This window comes from Pseudochaenichthys georgianus, chromosome 24, assembly GCF_902827115.2.
Source record: "Pseudochaenichthys georgianus chromosome 24, fPseGeo1.2, whole genome shotgun sequence".
Taxonomy (NCBI): Eukaryota; Metazoa; Chordata; class Actinopteri; order Perciformes; family Channichthyidae; genus Pseudochaenichthys; species Pseudochaenichthys georgianus.
In genome coordinates, this window is record NC_047526.1 from 27,751,641 (window position 1) to 27,770,149 (window position 18,509).

At 42.8% G+C, this 18,509-nt stretch overlaps 1 protein-coding gene across 2 annotated transcripts in view; it reads right to left on the reverse strand.

The window, feature by feature from the left end:
* fut8b (fucosyltransferase 8b (alpha (1,6) fucosyltransferase)) overlaps positions 1-18,509 on the reverse strand; it is a 103,127-nt gene that overhangs the window by 14,099 nt on the left and 70,519 nt on the right. For both annotated transcript variants that reach the window (XM_034076273.2, XM_034076274.2), the window contains exons 3-6: positions 17,776-17,897; positions 16,658-16,820; positions 7,741-7,855; positions 2,720-2,957 (exon numbers count right to left, since the gene is read on the reverse strand). In XM_034076273.2, the coding sequence (XP_033932164.1) occupies positions 2,720-2,957; positions 7,741-7,855; positions 16,658-16,820; positions 17,776-17,897 (638 nt within the window). The remainder of the gene's footprint in view (positions 1-2,719; positions 2,958-7,740; positions 7,856-16,657; positions 16,821-17,775; positions 17,898-18,509) is intronic.

The window sequence follows — 18,509 nt, forward strand, 5'->3', positions numbered from 1 at the left end:
ACCTGGCCTGGTCAACAGAAAATACTGCCTCTGCCAATTACATGACTTAATAATGACATGAATTCAGAATGTTGAATGGCCTGGGGAGTGGCGTTTGAAGTGAGTTGGCTGTGAGAAGCCAGATGGCATATATGGATCTATAGGAGGCTGTTTGTAAGACAGGCACTGGAGAAAGACATTAGATAGCAGCAAAGGACACATGAAAGGCAGGAGAATAAGAAAAGGGAAGACGCTATGAGAGCAGGAGATAAGAAAGGAGAACCCAGGAGAGCTCAAGTCAAACGAAGCGATAGGAGAAAAATATACAGCTGAAAGGATGCGGTGATGAGAACAAGAAAGCAATGAGAAAAAGTGATCGAGAGGGAGAGAAGGATGCAGGCATAGTCTTATATTAAAACCTCCAAATCATCATCATTTTTTGGTTTTGTCAGCAAGCAGAGGCAAACACACCTGTATGTAATCTCTTCCATAAACTATTCTGCAACCCGAGCGTTGGAGAGGAGGTGCTTTCCCCCAAACAAGCACATCGATCCAAGGTGTAAGCTACTTTACATTCAAAGTACATTAAGCTGAACATGGTGTTTATTATGGACAGTCAATATGTGGTGGATCAATTCTAATACTCACCTTAATAACAAGATTAGAGCGAGGCTGGCTGCTCTGTTTGGCTGTACATGGGAACAGCGGTGCTACGAGCTAAATGCTATCATTATGAAAGTCTACCATGTTCCCCATCTTAAGATTTTTAGGGATCACCCAAATAAAACAATTCATCCTGAGGGGGATTTACCACATTTAAAGTCAATCCCCCTCATAGCTGTTGAGACAAGTCACCCAAAAGCACACATTTGAACCTCGTGGTGGTAAATGTGTAACCACCATTGATTGCGATCAAAGTTAAATGGACACATTGTCTGGGAACGATGAATGTCTGTACCAATCAATTCAGTACATGTTGAGATATTTCATAGTATTGCTGAAAACATTGACCTGCTGGTGTTAGGGAGTCACTAAAACCAGACAAAATTCAAAATCCCCTTTTTAGCCTCGCTCAACTTCAGGTCCCATCTCAGGGCTCACCTTAAAAAAAATCATTAAAAAAGGTACCTTTAGTGTTTCTCAAACTTTTTCTTACCAAGGACCACTTAACCAATAAAAAAACCGCGGACCACCTAACTCCACAAATATCCAAAAACACTTCGTTTTTCCAGAACAGATTACAAATCGCCTGAAAATGGTACAAACAGGTGGCAACATGTGTGATGAAGGTGTTGCACTGGGCTATATCATGCAATCAAAAGTGAAACTTAACCTCGCTCCATTGCGGAGATATTCCCGCGAGAGTGCGGAAAACTTAAATTAACTTATTTATTTAAAATGTGAAATGTTACCAATATACCCACGGACCACTAGGGGGCGCTCACGGACCACCAGTGGTCCGCGGACCACACTTTGAGAAGCACTGCTTTAGACCAACAATAGCTCTCAAGCTAGTCCAGTTTAGAGGCACATTGAATGCCAAGACCTTGAATATATGTCTATGATCCTTTATGCCTTTCACTGGCAGAAATGTTTACTTTCTTCTGAAAAAAATACAAATAAATGAGCGATATTTATGGCTGAATACGAGATGTTTTTTATCGATTCATACGCATACGCTTTGCTTAAAGAGTAGAGCAGTGGACCTATGCTCCGGGGGTTCAAGTACTTTTGTGCATGTGTTAGAGCAAACACAATTTCCCCATTCAACACTAGATTAAATATTGATGTCCAAGTGAATCTTCGGTATGCTAATGTTTACATTGCACTAGGCAAGTTTTAATGTGATAATATAAGACCCCTAAGTAAGTTTATGTAGAAACCAACAGATACACTTTTTACATTTGCCATAATCACTGTGATTAATTATAGATACGCCATGATGATAGATACTCGGAATACAGATAGAAATGCAAACATTGCTAGGATCTTCCGTTCTAACACATACACAACATTTCTGCAAGAGTTGGTTAATCCATTCTTTGTTTGTATTAAACGTACGCAGGTCAGAGGAGCAGGCTGTTCACTGAACTCAAGTCACGGGCTTTCTTGGCAATGAGACCTTTATACAGTAACCGGCTGCTGCTACTTTGGCTGCCAAAGTGCTTCAACAGAAATTGCTCAGTCGTGCTTAGCCAGGGAATTCACACTTTGTTTTTCCGCTGTAGCTGCACAAAAGAGGGGCCTGGCAGACCCCGTCTTTGAGCCGAGATGGACGGAGACACACAAGGGTCACTTGATTGATAAGCAACCAATGAGGGCACTGAGGCTATGGAGCTCATTTCCTGCCATAACTCCACAAACTAAAGTTTTACAAATGCCTTAGGATTCACTAACAAACACAGTGTGGTTTGCAAATACAAAACACCATCTACAAACTAATGCGTTTAGTTTTTGCAAATATAAAACGTATCCATCAAACAAAAACATTACATTTTTCTAATAAATCATGTTTCAGAGACAAATTCATCTTCGGTTTGACAAGTCCAAAACGTTTTTTTCTAAGAGTAGAAAAATAAAAATCAGGTGACAAAGCGTAATGCATGTTTGTAGATGGCGTTCTGTATTTGCAAACCACACTTTAGTTTGTGGAGTTATGGCAGGAAATTAGATCCATAGATATGGTTGGTTGTGTGTGTGTGTGTGTGTGTGTGTGTGTGTGTGTGTGTGTGGTACGTACCTGACCAGTGTCCGGTGGAGGCCCCGGCGCGGTCGGTGCAGGTGTTGCTGACGGGCAGGAACACGGTCTCCCAGCCCCCGGGGGCGTAGCGCCAGTTGTGGGACTCCAGGATGAGCGTGCGCTGCGTGCCGTACGCGATCATGAAGCAGTACACCACGTGGTGCAGCTGGCAGCCATAACCACAGCCCTTATTGATGTTACACACCAGCTTTCTCGCCTTACTGCAGTCCGGAGGGTTCTGGGAGGAAAAGAGGGAGGAATGTTTCAACATTTTTTATTGCTTGACCTTCATCTTGTATCTCTCAAAGCCCTGCTCTCTGACTTGTAATAACACATGGCTGATATTGTTTTCTTTGTTCCCTTTGCCTGTCTGTCTCCACTTGCCTCTAATTTCATACCCGTTCAATCTTTTTCAGTTTGGTTTCACTTTACCTGCCAATTTTTCATTTCTCTCTCAGTGTGTCGGTATTGAAACTTCTCTCTTCCCTCTTCTTCTGCTTATTTTTCCATACTGTAAAGTTAAAAGCTGGTGATTTTCTATTCATCATGGTAGAAAGCACTGTTTATGTAGTCAAACTCTGATATAGATATTTATGTCCACTATTAAAAACACATTTATGAGCCACACCATTGCATTAATCTTCAATGCGATGAATATGGGCACCGTGGTTTATTTAATTGTGCTGGTGCTGTAAATATTCACAAGCGCATGTAAATAGGTGGCCACGGAAAATGCAATATGTACTGCTGTTTGAGTTACATTTGCAAAACTGAGACGCAGCAACATAATAAAATATATATAAATATGTATTTGCGGCAACCTTTTTTAGGATGTTATCAGTGGAAACTAATCGGCTTGAGTGCCATTGCTGGGGGAAGTTAAAGGTTATTGATGGATGGACAACTTGAGGTTTCCTGGGGTTTGTTGACAATTAGAAGACGAAAGAAATCCCCAGCCTTATCCTTTAATATGTCTTCCTTCTTAATCTCATTTGAGTCCCTTTTCTTCCTCTGCCTTATCCTGTCTCTGTCTTTTCATTCCTCTTATTATTTAATTGTTTTCTTTCTCCCCTTCAATGTTCTCCGATCTCTTCTCTCTCATATTCTCACTGCTTCCCCTTTTCTGTTTACGTCTCCAAATCCCCATCCCACTCTCATTCCTCATCTCGTAAATTAGCTTCGATATCATACAAAGTCTTGACGGGAAGAATACTAAATGAGAGGCACTGGGGGGGGAAAAAAACAAGGATTTCTTATAAATAAAAAAATGGAAGCCCACAGAGTGACACATGCTGTGTTGTCAATGGGTTGCCGGGCGGTTTGTGATTCGCTCCGCAGCCGGTCTGAGCGACTCTGCAACGCTCGTGCCACCCAGCTTCTTAAACAGCAATTACGGGCTGATAGGAGTGTTTCCTCATTAGGCGGCTGCAGCTGTGGATGGTTCACAGTAATCAGGCCGCGCAGCACCCACCGGCTAACGCTGCCTATCACACACTCGCAGGAGAGGGAGAGGAAGAGAGGGAGGAGGACAGGGATGAGGAAAAGAGATGAGAGGATAGAAAAAAAAACTGGATATGAAATGAGAAAAAGAATAAAGGAAAAGAGGGGCGCTGCACCTGAGAGCTGAAAACTGATTACCTCAACTGCTGTTCAATATACTGAGCAGAGTACAGCAGCCATGGAGCTGATAGAACAAGCCACACAGGTATTTCCCCCGAGTTACAGGCTGCCGGTTCACGACTAGCCCCAAAGGTGGAAGCTAACTCACTGCCCTAATAATCTACAGCGGCGTCCCGACAGGAGAACTCGTGTTCAGCTTTTCTTTTGACAGAACTCGGCACCTGAGCTGCAATGTCTGCATGATATCAATGTGTGGTGTGAGCAGAGGTGGGAAGTAGTGGAGTACACATACTTTGTTACTGTTCTTAAGTACATTTTTTCGACTTTTTACTTTGACTTCTTACATTTTTAACACAAACACCTGTACTTTCTACTTCTTACATTTTCAAAACAGGTTTGCTACTTTACTTTTAATCTGCGTGGTCATTATTATTTAGAGTCATTGCGTGCCTATTGATTTGAACACGATCCGTGTATCCATCACTTCCTGGTCTTCTCTAAAGAAGAGGGACCAATGGAAACGTTGTCATGTTGCCGTTGTTCAGCATGGAAACATTCATGAGCTAACAATGACATTATTGTTCCATTAATATAAAGGGAGGTCAGGTACTGTTTAAAACAGCTGCTAGTTATGGGTACTTTTTACTTAAGTACATTTCAAAGCCCTCTTTACTTTGACTTGAGTAAAGAAGTTTAGTCTGCACTTCTACTTGAGTAAAGGATGTGTGCACTTTTTGCCATCTCTGGGTATGAGCCTTGTGGCGTAGAGGCCATCACAGGATCCCTGGCTGGTACTGATGAGGCTGGAATGACTCTGATTCAGGTTCAAGGATAATGAGGGCGATGCGTGCTCAAAGGCAGCCTCGGAGTACTCTGCGCTGTAGGTTAAGTGCCTGTTTAAATGCCGTGCTATTTGAGAGTGAAACCTATAGGCAGTGGCGGAGTGATTCCGTTCAGAGAGACCACAGTGATATTGTTTATGTAGGAAATATGGCGAAGAAGAATAGGAATAGATAAGAGGAATAGAGAGTCAAGCTCAGGCAATTATCTCCTGTGATGCCCACATTCAAAAACAGAGTGGAAGATGAAATGACGCGGCCCACACTTGAAGATGTCTGATGAAAACTCTTACATTTTGTATAGAGAATGTCTGTTTGGCTGCTCTCTGTTTCCACCACTATCGAGCTCATTACAATCTTGGACCCCTTGAGAGGAGCGACACCTGGAGAGTACAATTTGTGACACATTTGTTGCACTGAAAAGCAACCAGGTGTTTTCAAGGGGGGCTGAAGTGGTTCGGGTGAACATTATCACGCACAATAGCTGGACTGTGAAAGAGCTCCAGCAAGAGAAAAGACACACATTTGATCAGATAATCCAATGAAAAACACGTCATTATTTGTATTATTTCGTCAACATATGTACCGTACTTTTCGGACTATAAAGCGCACCTGCATATAAGCCGCAGCAGCTAAATTGTCCGTCTGTCTTGCTCTCGTTCTGTCTCGCGGTTCCACTTTTACTTTGGCGCGCTACCTGTCTCACTCTTTTCCGGCCTCCAGCTTTTCCTGCTGGAGCCCGCCCCTTAAAGGTGGCGGGCGCGGACCGGTCATAGAGCCCGTAGTGTTAAAGGTGGTTAATTCTACCTGTAAAATCCATAGATTTAGGAGGTTCCCTAGTGGCCGTTAGCTGTACAAAAAAAATGGGGAAAAAAGTCGCGGCTTATAGTCCGAAAAGTACGGTAACTCAGTTTTTGTATTTTTTAGTACCAGCAATGATTCTCAGCAATGGCCATAACACGTTATTCTGTAAGGTCTCTTTGTAGAACAGATTTCATGTTATTAATGCTTGCTGAGTTTACCTTTTCCGTGACTGGATACACATCGTTAATCTACACACAGGGGATTTAAAGACAAGGATGCGTTTGCACACAGAATACCTTAGTGGTAAAGCTGCAATACATGCATTTGTGTTAAAGCTTTAGAGTCAACGCTGACACAGCAACTTAAAAAGTGAAGGAACATTGCTAGAAAATACAAGTTGTGTTTGTGTCCATCCATCTGCACCCTCTTGTTTGGTGTCTGAACATTGCCTGTTACTTTTTGGATCCTTGCCGCTAGTTAGCAGCTGGGTTTTAAGCATATTATTTATGAGAGCTGCTGCTGCAACAGAACACCCGTAAAGTTTAGGCCAGAAGACGCTCTGTAGAGATGAGAGGAACTGCAGAGTCAGGTGTGAATTCTCTTTGGTTTCCTAACCCAATCACCTGCTGCTTCAAGGATTACAACTGGGCACGTTTGTTGAGTGACAAGTGATCTTTGGGATACGCGGTGACAAAATGCCAAAGATCAACGAGATGATCTTTCTCACTCCCAATTAATTCCACAAAGTACTGTAAAGGCTCACTGTGCAGAAACAGAAGTCCGGGGAAGCATGCTACGTTCGGGGAATGAGAGGCAGATGGAGAATACGCAGAGATGGAGTTGGGTAAACCAGGAATGAAGGGAGAGGCTGGTGCATAAGGCAGAGAGAGAGAGAGAGAGAGCAGGGGAGGAGGGTGGAGTCTGTCTCAGTGTGTGTACATATAGATGTGTGAGTGTGTGTGACAGAGATAGCAGACACACACACAGGGCATCTCGTTGTGTACCGGCATGTGCATCAATCTTGTGGCTGCGCATATGTGTGTGTGCTGATTGCTTGCGTAGGTGTGTGTGTGTGTGTGTGAATCCATCTGCGCGCGCGACTCGGTGTGTGTGTGATGAATTAGTGGCGGCAGCTGGTGGAGCGGTGTGATCCCTCAGCGGTGGTGACAGCAGCTGTTAGTGGTGCTGTCTCCGCCCAGCCAGACTGACTGGGTCCTCTTCATCAAACATACCGGCTCATTAATGCTGCGGGGACCCACCCGAGACCCCGGCCGCACCGGAGTCATCTCTCTCTGGGTGTGTGTGGAGCTTTAAGCATAATGTGCATCAGAGTAAATAAAGTCTTTGTGCAGCGTAGACGCTTTTTTGCATTTCTGCTTATGCTCGTCTGCCGATTTGTCATTTCACGAGTCTGTGTGTGTGTGTGTGTGTGTGTGTGTGTGTGTGTGTGTGTGTGTGTGTGTGTGTGTGTCACTGAACCGCTGACAGGCAAACAAGAATCCTACTTGTCAAATCCGACTGCTGAGACAGACAGTCGACTATCACACCCCTCACCTGCTCCGCTAGAAACCCAGGCTGACAGTTATGGATGGTGTAAATGAGACTAGGGAGTGTGAACGTTGAAATGAATATGCACGGTTGTACCTGTGAGGGAAACATTGGCGTAAATGTTCACACGTCGACATGTGGGTTTGTGTGTGTGTGTGAGAGAGAGAGAGAGAGAGAGAGAGAGAGAGAGAGAGGTGTGTTGGTACATACCTGTAGGTAGGTGATTCTGTTCTGGACCAGATCCGACAGGTCTTTAGCCTCCTTTACTCTCCACTCGCCCACTCCGTCCGCCTGGCTGAGGTAGTACAAGTCTGTCATGATGGACCTGCAGACACAGAAACATTTCAAAACTTATTATTTATTTATTTATTATAATAAGCTGAAAGGAGACCCTGATGGCTACATCTATTGGGAGTATTTTTTTGTAATAATAAGTCAGTGTTATCTGCAATCCAATCCTCATTAAAACTATGATCATTGCCCTGACTAACAACTCCTAAGTGTCAAAGAATAATTCTCCTTACTCCTAAGATATTTGACCTTTCGGCCTGTTGACGTTTTACGACGAAGTCAAAGTCTGTTATCTGTCTTAGGGAATGGGAACTGTCAGCTATTGCTGACATTATGAGTTTTGTGACCGGTCAACTCTCGGTCACAAGAGCCAGAGTCAGATAAAGTAATTCAGTGCCTCCAGCTCACAGACGCCTCTCCCAATATGTGGGTGGACTCCCTGTAAACTGGTTAAAAGGTCAACATTGATGAGAGGGTGATTCAGAATTGACATGGCAACCCACCTGAGCAGTCAGAACTTTTGACTGTGTGACTTGTGATGTGAATTTCTCCGGCCGATGCTTGTATTAAAGGGATAGTGGAAATTGAACACCAAATAGTTTCGTTTTAACTTATATACAAGCATAATTACGTACCAAAACAATCACACCTGATTAAAAAAATATAATAATTTCCTTACGCATGTTAGAAGCACTTTATTGCAGCTTCCCCGAACTTTTTTAGAAACGAAATGATCGAGTCAGCCAAACCGGAAGTGAGGAAAACTCAGGAAGACGAAACAATAACAAACCATGGCGTCTATGCAGAATGAACGTGGAAGGGCAAATATACCAGACAAAGAAGAAGGATTGTACGAGGTATCCAGTGATGATAGCGAGTCAGAAACATCCTCTCGGCTTTCCTGCGAAAATTTAGTTTTAGGAACTGAATCTGAATCCGGTTCAGTAAGCGACGATGGTGAGAATATTGAGCCAGACGATGGACCATTACGTCCTTATTTGTTCGAGCCCGAGGTGATGGAGTTAGTTCACGGCATGGGCAATGGCGAGGATGACCAGGACCAGGCGCCAGATGATGCACCCCTACGCACAACTAATCTTGACTGGTAGGTCCCTAAGCATAGCTCACGCTAGGCGCTATATTATATATTGCAAAAGTTGGCATGCATGCACTGTAGGCCTATGGCTATGCGCGAGGATGACTGCATGTAGGGTACATTTCATAACATACCAGGGTCAGGTTCACATAAATTATCTTGTCACATTTATTATTGTATATGTAACAGCCTTATGGGCATTAATTACATGAATACATTTAAATGAATTGTATACTAGCATGATATACAGCTAGAGCCAATCGGTCTTTTGACGTAGTATGGTCCTAATCCTAGGCTAGCCAGGCTGCCTGTCAAGTGTAGGCTGTACTCACAGTACTGTTCGTCTATCATGTCTATATGATGACTGTAGTGTACACATTCGACACTGTGTACCGGATTATCGGATGACGAGGCCTCCGGTCGCCTAATCGACAGGCAATAAATGGCGTTGTACACAATGGTACAGGCTAATGATGCATCAGCCAGAAAACATAATAAAATACTCGTGCCTCGTCCAATGTTTGTGCCCGTCTTCCTTTGTTTTCGTCATCACCCGAAGATTCCCGAAGTATTTCGTTTCATTGAGAGGGCGTGGTCGGGAGCAGTAAAATTGAAAATAAAATGAAACTAGGCGCATGAAATAAAAAAAAAAAGGTTTATTATGCTTATTTTTAATAAAAATACATAAGTTAAATCCAAAATTTGCGGATTTCCACTATCCCTTTAAACTACCAGTGTTTGACATCAGAACTCCTGCTCGTCCTGTGTCTCCTTCATGAGTCGGTGACTCCCACTGCATTGCTACACAGAAGTTTCCTCCACACATATATAAATATTTAATATATATAAAATAATGTATTACATTATTGCCTCTGCATTGGATTATTATCGGATAGGTTAAAAACTTCATAATTAACTATGTCTGAAAGCAGAAGTCTAGGGCAAATAATTGCAAGTCTCTTCAGTAAGAATGTCACAAAATGATGTAAAAAGAAAAGCCAAATTCTGAAGAAAAAAAGTTTAAAAAAAAGTGACACTTTGGAGAAAACACTTGACATTTAAATTCTGAGGAAAAGGCAAATTCTGAGATGCATTGTGGGACATGTAGTTTATGGGCAACGTGCTTCTGTAAATCGGCATGTAACCGTATAATAAACATATTATATTCTTTCAGAGCTGTTGTGGGGCCTCATAAAATGAAGTCACGGGCCGGATTTGGCCCCCGGGCCTCGAGTTTGACACCCCTGCTCTAAGATAAGAGCCCATTTTCAGGATAAACATATTTTTCTCTCTTCAACATTGACAGTATCTGGACACTTCCCAGAACAATGGCATTGCACCAAGTAAAAACATATTTGCTATGTTTACGTTCTCAAAGATGGTAAAACATACAACCTTCTGTCCTTAGGGAACACATCAATAACTCAGCCGTCGCTTTGTAAAGTGCTTCATTTGCATCGCAGCCACTTAAGTCTTGCGGCAAGAATTCAGTAACAAGTTCACGGTCATGAGGCAGTTAGAAAGAAAAGCAGAGAGAAAACTTCTCAACACAGTTTGTATTCAACGCGCCGCACCGATCGATCGACACGTTTTCAGCTTACACACAGCAATGTATACAAACACCTTCCGAAGGCTGCGCTGGGACTCAATACAAAACTAATTAGGTCTGTGTGTCAATATGTTGTGCACAGCAGAGAGCACACACATCAGCTCTGATCACGTGATGTGTCATAACCGTAACAGTAGAAAAAACGTGTTTTATGTAAGTGTCAAAGTGTGATGAGTACAGATCAAGGACATGAGTGACTTAACACAACATGCTCTCTCTTTGTAAATTGTACATGTTGTACAGGTTCATGTTGTTTTCTTCAGATTTCAGAGGTCCATTTCAGATTGTCTACCCAAGTCTTATATTTCCGCAAATCCATCAGCAGGACAGGTAATTTAGAACTAACCGGATAATTAAATCAACATGATGATGCATAATCATAATTTCATTAGATCCACCAAAATCAGACAACACACGTGGTTATATTATGGTGTAACATTATCAAAATATGAAAGGATATACCACCATATCACCGCCCCTACTTTAATATGCATACGAGTTATTCCGGCATGATCTTGACTAAGCGAACTTACATATTTTATGAATCTTGCATAACATACTTACACATCTATCCGGTCTATGATCTTATTTTTTGTTCAGATGAGCTTCTGTTCTTTATTTTGAATCGGGGTACACACAGACATTTATTATCCTCCCATAGAATGAATGAACTTTAGCTTCTGTGATTTAACAACACTCCAGCAGGTAGATTGTGAAAGCCACACCCTGCCAAAATAAAGGTTCCCACGACATTACATACTGTAGGGCTTTAGATAGAAAGCATCCTCCAGCATATGTTGAGTTAACATTACCAGGGCTCATTCCGCTTTCACCATGTTTATTGAAAAAGTTGTTTTTGTCAAGCTGACTGACGACTGCGTCTTCCTGGTTGTTTAGCTCTGTTTTGGATTAAGTTTGACAGCGGATTTGTGTCTAGTCACACGCTGCCAGATATCGTGACCATCCACTCCAAGAGCTCTGATACTTGCAGCTAAGGGCAGATGCAAACACTTCGCACCCACACACACACACACACACACACACTTATGCAAGCTTAATTTATCACTCACTTCTTGACCCAAATCAGTCACATCCTGTGTGACAGAGTTCTTATACATATATTCAGTAGTGCATGCAAAGATAACAAACCCACACAAAGCAGATAAACGGCCCATTTCCACAGAGCGGCGCCTTGCTCTGCAAATAAGACAGACTCATTACTCATTGTTCAATTTCAAAGCTGGAACCGCATTGTGTGCATGGGTGTCAAACTCTCTACCAGAAGCACATGTGGGAAGTAACGTTAACCTGACTAAATCCAAAAAGAAGGAATCAACAGACATGTTTTGGGGGTGTGTAGGATATGTTGGGTATTTAGAATGTGTATGGGCATACGTGAAGATGGTGGGCTTACCTGGTGTTTCTGATGGGAACGCTTTTACAGTCCTGCCTGACTCACCATACTACTTCCCTGAAGGTTCCCACAGGATTGTTGAAATCCTCGTGGATTCATCTTCTTATTACACACACATGCATTTCCTAACATTCGGTCTATATGCTGTAAAATGTATTATCTCTTCGATTTGCACACGGCATCTATTGCCCGTCTGTCCGTCCTGGGAGAGGGATCCCTCCTCTGCTGCTCTCCCTGAGGTTTCTCCCATGTTCCCTTTAAACTGTGGGGGTTTCTCTGGAAGTGTTTCCTTGTACGATGTGAGGGTCTAAGGACAGAGGGTCTAAGGACAGAGGGTCTAAGGACAGAGGGTGTCGTGTTGTCATACTGATATTCTGTACACACTGTGAAGTCCACTGAGACAAATGTAACATTTGTGATATTGGGCTATATAAATAAACCATAAACATTATGATTTATTGATTGATTACAGGGTTTCAGGTTAAGATAGATAGTTAGATAAGTACTATTTTTGTTTACATTACAGCGAGAATTTCACCAGGCAATGTAAAGCAGAGGATGGCTAGAAAGGAGGCATATAGACTGTCTGATGACATGTTGTGAGCCAATTGGTTGAAAAATAAAAGTGTGCCCACTTTGAAACTGAACCCCTGTTTTATACATGATGTCGCAGATTATACAGTATTCTTGATTTATGGAAGTACTCTAAATGTGGGTCTTTAATACCAGTTGTCTCCATCTTTCTTATTTGTTATTTAGCTGACACTTGAATCCAAAGGAAATATGCACTACAAACAGGAGCAATGGGGCGAGGTACCTTACCAAAAGAGACACTTCCACATGTTGACTGCAGAGGGTGGGATTAAACAGGTGATCCCCTGATTGGCAGATCAGTGCAATATCGCCCTGAGCTACAGCCAACCACTTTCTCTGTGCTAAGCATAAGGTTTACTACACATTGGTTTGTAGTTTCTCTCGTCAGTTTTATGGATCTGTTTCACTTGTGGGTTTTTAGTGAGACTCTAATATTGTAAAGACATATGAATATAAATTCAAGCTAAAAAAAAATCCATTAATAAGATTTTCTGGAGCTTTGATAATCATATCATAAAATGTCCACCAGCAGTCTGCCCAGTTGTCATGGAAATATAGATGTCAACACTTACATGGTTCCCTGAGTGCTTTAAGTACCTTCTAAATGTAAAACCTTTTGTTAATTTAAGAGATTTTGCTTGGACTTGGTATCAACATACATTGTGATGTGGTGTATTACAATATACTGTATTACAGACACATTGAGGTACACTCTCTTGCCGATTGAGATGTTCACTTCCTGTTGCAGACATTTGAACTTTGTGTGTCGGTTTTCTTCACGCACTTATTGTAAGTCGCTTTGGACAAAAGCGTCAGCTAAATGCAATGTAATGTAATGTGTGCTTTTCCTCCTCAGTGAACCACAGGATTTCATATCAGCTGTATGTGGAACTGAGAGCTCGTTATAGCGCAGTGATCATGTTAATAAGGGAGAGGGTAAGTGTGCTTCATTTTGTACATTACTTGGGGAATGTTCGTGACAAGGACCTTTCCCGAGCAGAATTTAAATGAGAGAGCGGGGCATTTATTCCAGTCAAACATTTTACTGCTCTTCCCACCTCTGCCCCTTCCTGTGCTGTACCCCCAGCCCCCGCCTGCAGCACATAGACAGAGGCTGGGGGGCTTAGATGGAGAGTGGATGCGAGTGAAGGTCTGTGACTGTACGCGAGTGTACGGGTTGAGGAATCAGTCGCTGGAAAGCTGCTTAGGCAGCAATGAGTAAGACAATGGGGCCTGTAAGCCACTTCAGCAGGATTACAATGAACCACTTGGCTCTGTGACATCAGGCCTTTCTTCATTCAGCCGTGTGGAAGCTGGCCAACAGACAAAGAGAGTGCATCCATGAACTTTGCCCTTTGTTTCTTAGCAACCCACACCAGTGCTGCTTTCAAGTCCCCCTGTCAAATGTGCCATCTTTTACCATCAGTAGGCAGAGCTGGTAAACAGTAGACTGTGAGGACAATGAATGCTTCCACAATACCAAATGAGGACAGATTTTTATCAAGATTCTGAGTTATTTCTAATAGATTATCACTACCAACACCTATCTAAGGGCTTCGGCTGACTGATTAGTTGTGTAGACTTAAAGGTGGGGTAGGTACGTTTGAGAAACCGGCTCGAGATACACTTTTTGTTATATCCATGGAATGCTCTTAATATCCCGATAGCAATGAATATCTTAAGTGCTTTGACAACAAATCCATAAAAAAATGTCATCTGGAGAAGCAGTAATACTGTAAAAAGTACAACCAATCCGCCCGGCTAAACGGATTGGATGGCCTACCTGCCTGTCAGCCTCCCATCGGGGCACAAACTTATCTCGTGCCCTCATTGGTCATGTGTGCGTTCGTGTGTGTAGGAGGAGGGGCTCTGTAAGGAAGTGGCAGATTTTCTCCGGTTGTGTATTTTCAAATTCTAGCGATCTCGAGCCGGTTTCTCAAACTTACCTACCCCACCTTTAAAGATGAGAAAACATTTATGAATTTGAGACGGTAGAAACAGAGAATGTTTGAAAGTCACTTTTGATAATTAGCGATTTGTCAAAATGATTGATTATTTCAATATATTTCATTATCACACAGAGGTGAGACCAACTAACATTTCAAAAGCAATGGATATTTAAATGTTCTAAATGTTTCATTACTCCTGCAGATGAAATACTTTAATTTCCATTCTAATACCGTACTCAGGACTACAAACACTGCTTATAAATGTTACATTTGTAGCATTCAACGCCAATGTGTGGTACTTGACACGTTGACAGTTTGATACTCCACTTTTAGGTGGTCAACAGTCGGTATTGAGGTTAAATAACCAGGCCCGAGTACAGCATATAAGTGGGCAGGGAAGAAGCTCTTTAATATCAGTCAGGCTAGAGGAGTCAAAGACCTGGAAATAGGTGATTTGAGAACATCACTATCAACACCAGTCTTTAGGACAACTACAGCATAAGGGTTTATAAAAAGTAATATAATACATCCTTAATGGATTTGTGTCCCTGCTGGGAGTGTTTCAAGTTGAAGAAACAACCCTCAAAAAACAAGCTCATTTGTATAGGCAAAAAACTGAATTCGTTTTCAAAAACTTCTTGATCACTATGGGTGGTTTTTGCTGAGAAGAAATGCCTTTAAGGCTGGAAACATCTGTATCGTCCTCTCAATGCCTGGGAACAATGACAGCATCCTTCTGTATTCAACAAAATCACAGTCTCCTTCAGGCTCTCAGTGCGCACAGTGTAAATGTGGAAGTACGGGTAGATTTTGAACATGATATTCTCAAGGTCAACATCTATTGTGTGCTGGGCAACCCACACCGATCAGAGTGTTCTTCTGCAGCAACCTCTTCAAATCTGCAAACACATTCTTTCCTCCTTCATCACGTCGGATTCCTCCAAAGTTTGTGTTGCAATTGTCGCCCGTAAGTGCAATGCATTTTTCAGACAAATTGTTTTTTGCCAATGTTTCAATGAGTGCAATGGTTTCTGCCGTCTCATTTGGTGTGTCTTGAACCTCGATTAATTGTGTTTGCATGCCACCCCTCTTCCAGTCAAAGAGCTGGATTATGATCCGTGGTTACTCCCGTCTGTAGAAACACCACAGTACTGGATTTCTTTGAGTGCTTCATCGATCGAGTGGGGCGCGATAACACCATTGACAATGGCTTCGGTTTTAGTGCGCGCACTACTGAATTTGTTGGCAGTGTCAGAGTCTGGAAATGCTTTTTTTAGCAAGGCACTTGTGCAATCCATAGATCTGTAGCTGCTGTGATGTTTCAGTGTGAAATGCAAGTTACGCACCCTCCGCTGCATTTACAGCATCCTCTGTTTTGCCTGGTCGAACAAAGAAGTCTGTCAACTTTGCCGACAAACTCTCACCTTGCACAGCTTTCCTATGTTTGTCTGTGTCCATGTGCGCTTTAAGATCGGACACACACACGTATGTGCAAGCTTTGCACACGGTGCACTCCGCCTCCCATTTGTTCCGACCGGGTCGGTACATTTGGAATTTCTTCTGCAATTCATCTGTAAAAGTACATTTGCGCTTGGCATTGTGAATGTGAGCTGCGGTCCGCTCAGTCCCCTTCCTCTGTGTGTGTGTCAGCGTGGATGTAGAGCCGCCCACAAAGCTTCGGACTCAGGGATTACGTCACACACGCAACAGAGTACCGTAGTGTTCTGTGCAATGCGCCAGTCAATTTAAGTACATGCAAACGGTCCGCGGAACCCGGACATTTTCATGAATTTATAAACCCCCCCCCCCGGACGACCCGGACAGGGCGTGAAAAGAGGACATGTCCGGGCAAAAGAGGACGTTTGGTCACCCTAATTTGAGTGTTCCCAAAGCACCCGTGTTCTGCAGTTTGTGTGGGCCTACTGTACTGTTTGGAAGATTCATAGCTAACCACACTGAAGATTATGGATTATCTCATATTTTTAAGCCTCAATTTGTCCCCCCACCCACACACCCACCCTCTAACATCACCAGATAATATAAGGGGTCATTTCTCAAAAATGCATTCCGGGGGAGGATCCCGCCAAAAATATTTTCCACCAGCCGCCACTGGCTTCGTCAAAATCCCTGTGAACATTTTTGACATTTCCACTTTCAATAATCCCCACGCTCACCTCTCCTGGTGTCCCAGGTCCTGCAGGAGCATGTCGGTATACTTCTGTCTCTCGCTGAGCTCGGCGTTGGCCAATTTCTTCACCTCGCTGCGAACAAAGTACCAGAACTCTTTAACGCCGTTCTCCACCGTCCTCCGCAGCTCCTCCTGAGTGGGCCCAGGGCCTGTTGGGGGTGGGAGAGAAGAGATGCGTGAGAAGTGCTCACATCAAAGCGTAACAAAGATCCTCCGCTGGCACCGGTATGATCTAAAACAATGAATCGATGACGTTAACTTCAAAGCAGCTCAATGTACAAAATGTACAAATGATGCCATGACGTCTTTGAGCGTTAAAGTTAACGTAACAAAGCAACGTTTTTGATTAGAACCATGAAAATGTTGTCTTTTATTCGTTGTCCCTGGGTGTTGCTTTGACCTCAATACGGTTCACTGTTTCCCCTGCCTCGTGGCACTCATGTCTTTTCTCACACACTTCTAACAACAGGAAGGAACTCTACACCCCACCCGACAAACAATGTGGAGATCCCCACAAGGACAACACAGCTGACTGCTCTGGTTTCTGCGGCAAGAAACAAAAAAAAATGGAGGGGAAGGGAAGGACAACCTCGAGCAGGAGAAGGAGGTGGTGGAGAGGGAAACGTCCCTATCTTACACTCTTTCTTCTCTCCTCTCCGAGTGGAAAAAAGCTGGAGGGTATTTTTAGCTTTTTCTCCCCCTGCGGCGAGATGGAAAGGATGACCCTGTGCTGCCCTTCACGCATTCATGTCCTTTATTTTCTCTCTGTCCGTCTCTTTTCTCTCCCCTGAGCCGCCACCGGGGCATTCACACAGCTTCTACTTCATTCACACATCTCCCCGCTCACCAGACAGTCTTCAGACCCCCCTGACCAGCGCTTAGAGAGGTAAATACACACCCATATCTCTGCCTTCATCGGTGCTCAGCTGCAGCAGGTTTAAAGCCGGACTAGACTGAGACTCCAGATTCAGGCGAAAGCTCACAAGAGCCGTGGACTGGTTTACACCATCAACCCCCGGACCTTCAAAATCAATCCTTTCATATTTCCAAGCTCTGTGCCAAATCCTTCTCTGCAACCTTTATACATAGCCCTGTCATGCTTACCATCTCCAGTGAGTTTCTGAAAGCTGTGGATCTTCTGTTTGGCTCTGGTCAGCTGGTCCTCCAGGGAGCGCAGCCTCCCTACAGCAGCCAGGGACCCCATGTCTGCCTGACCTTCTGGTATCCTGGAGGAGGGGGACACAAGGGGGGAGGGGACGGGTGAGCATGTGTACAGATAGATGGAAACACTTTTTTGTATTAATTCATTTATTTCTATATATATATATATATATATATATATATATATATATATATTTCTATTATTATTATTTTGTATTTTTTACTTATCGTTAGAACTTTGAATTTTTTTCCAAATAAAGAATTTTAGAGAAGGAAAACACTTTTTTATTCATTTATTTATATTATTATTATTTTTTACTTATTGTTCGTCATTTTGTTTGATATTTTCTCCAAATAAAGAATTTTAGAGAACGAAAAAACTGCAAAAAAGTTTGACACGGCAGAAATAATCTGCTGAAAATGTAAAACTACATCCCGGTAAATCAAGATTCCAATGCAAACAAAATAATTCATACAAATTGTAATAAAAATTATAGTGTTGCAAGAACAGCACAGTTTACAGAAAAAGTGTTAGAAAAATGCCATTTAGCTATAAAAGCAATCTGATATAATAAGCAGGAAAACATAGGCTTGTGCAAGTTGAATAAACCTGTTTGTCCCATGGACTACAGTCAAACTCTAAGATAGCTAAAAGTAGAAGTATTGTCCTTGTTTGA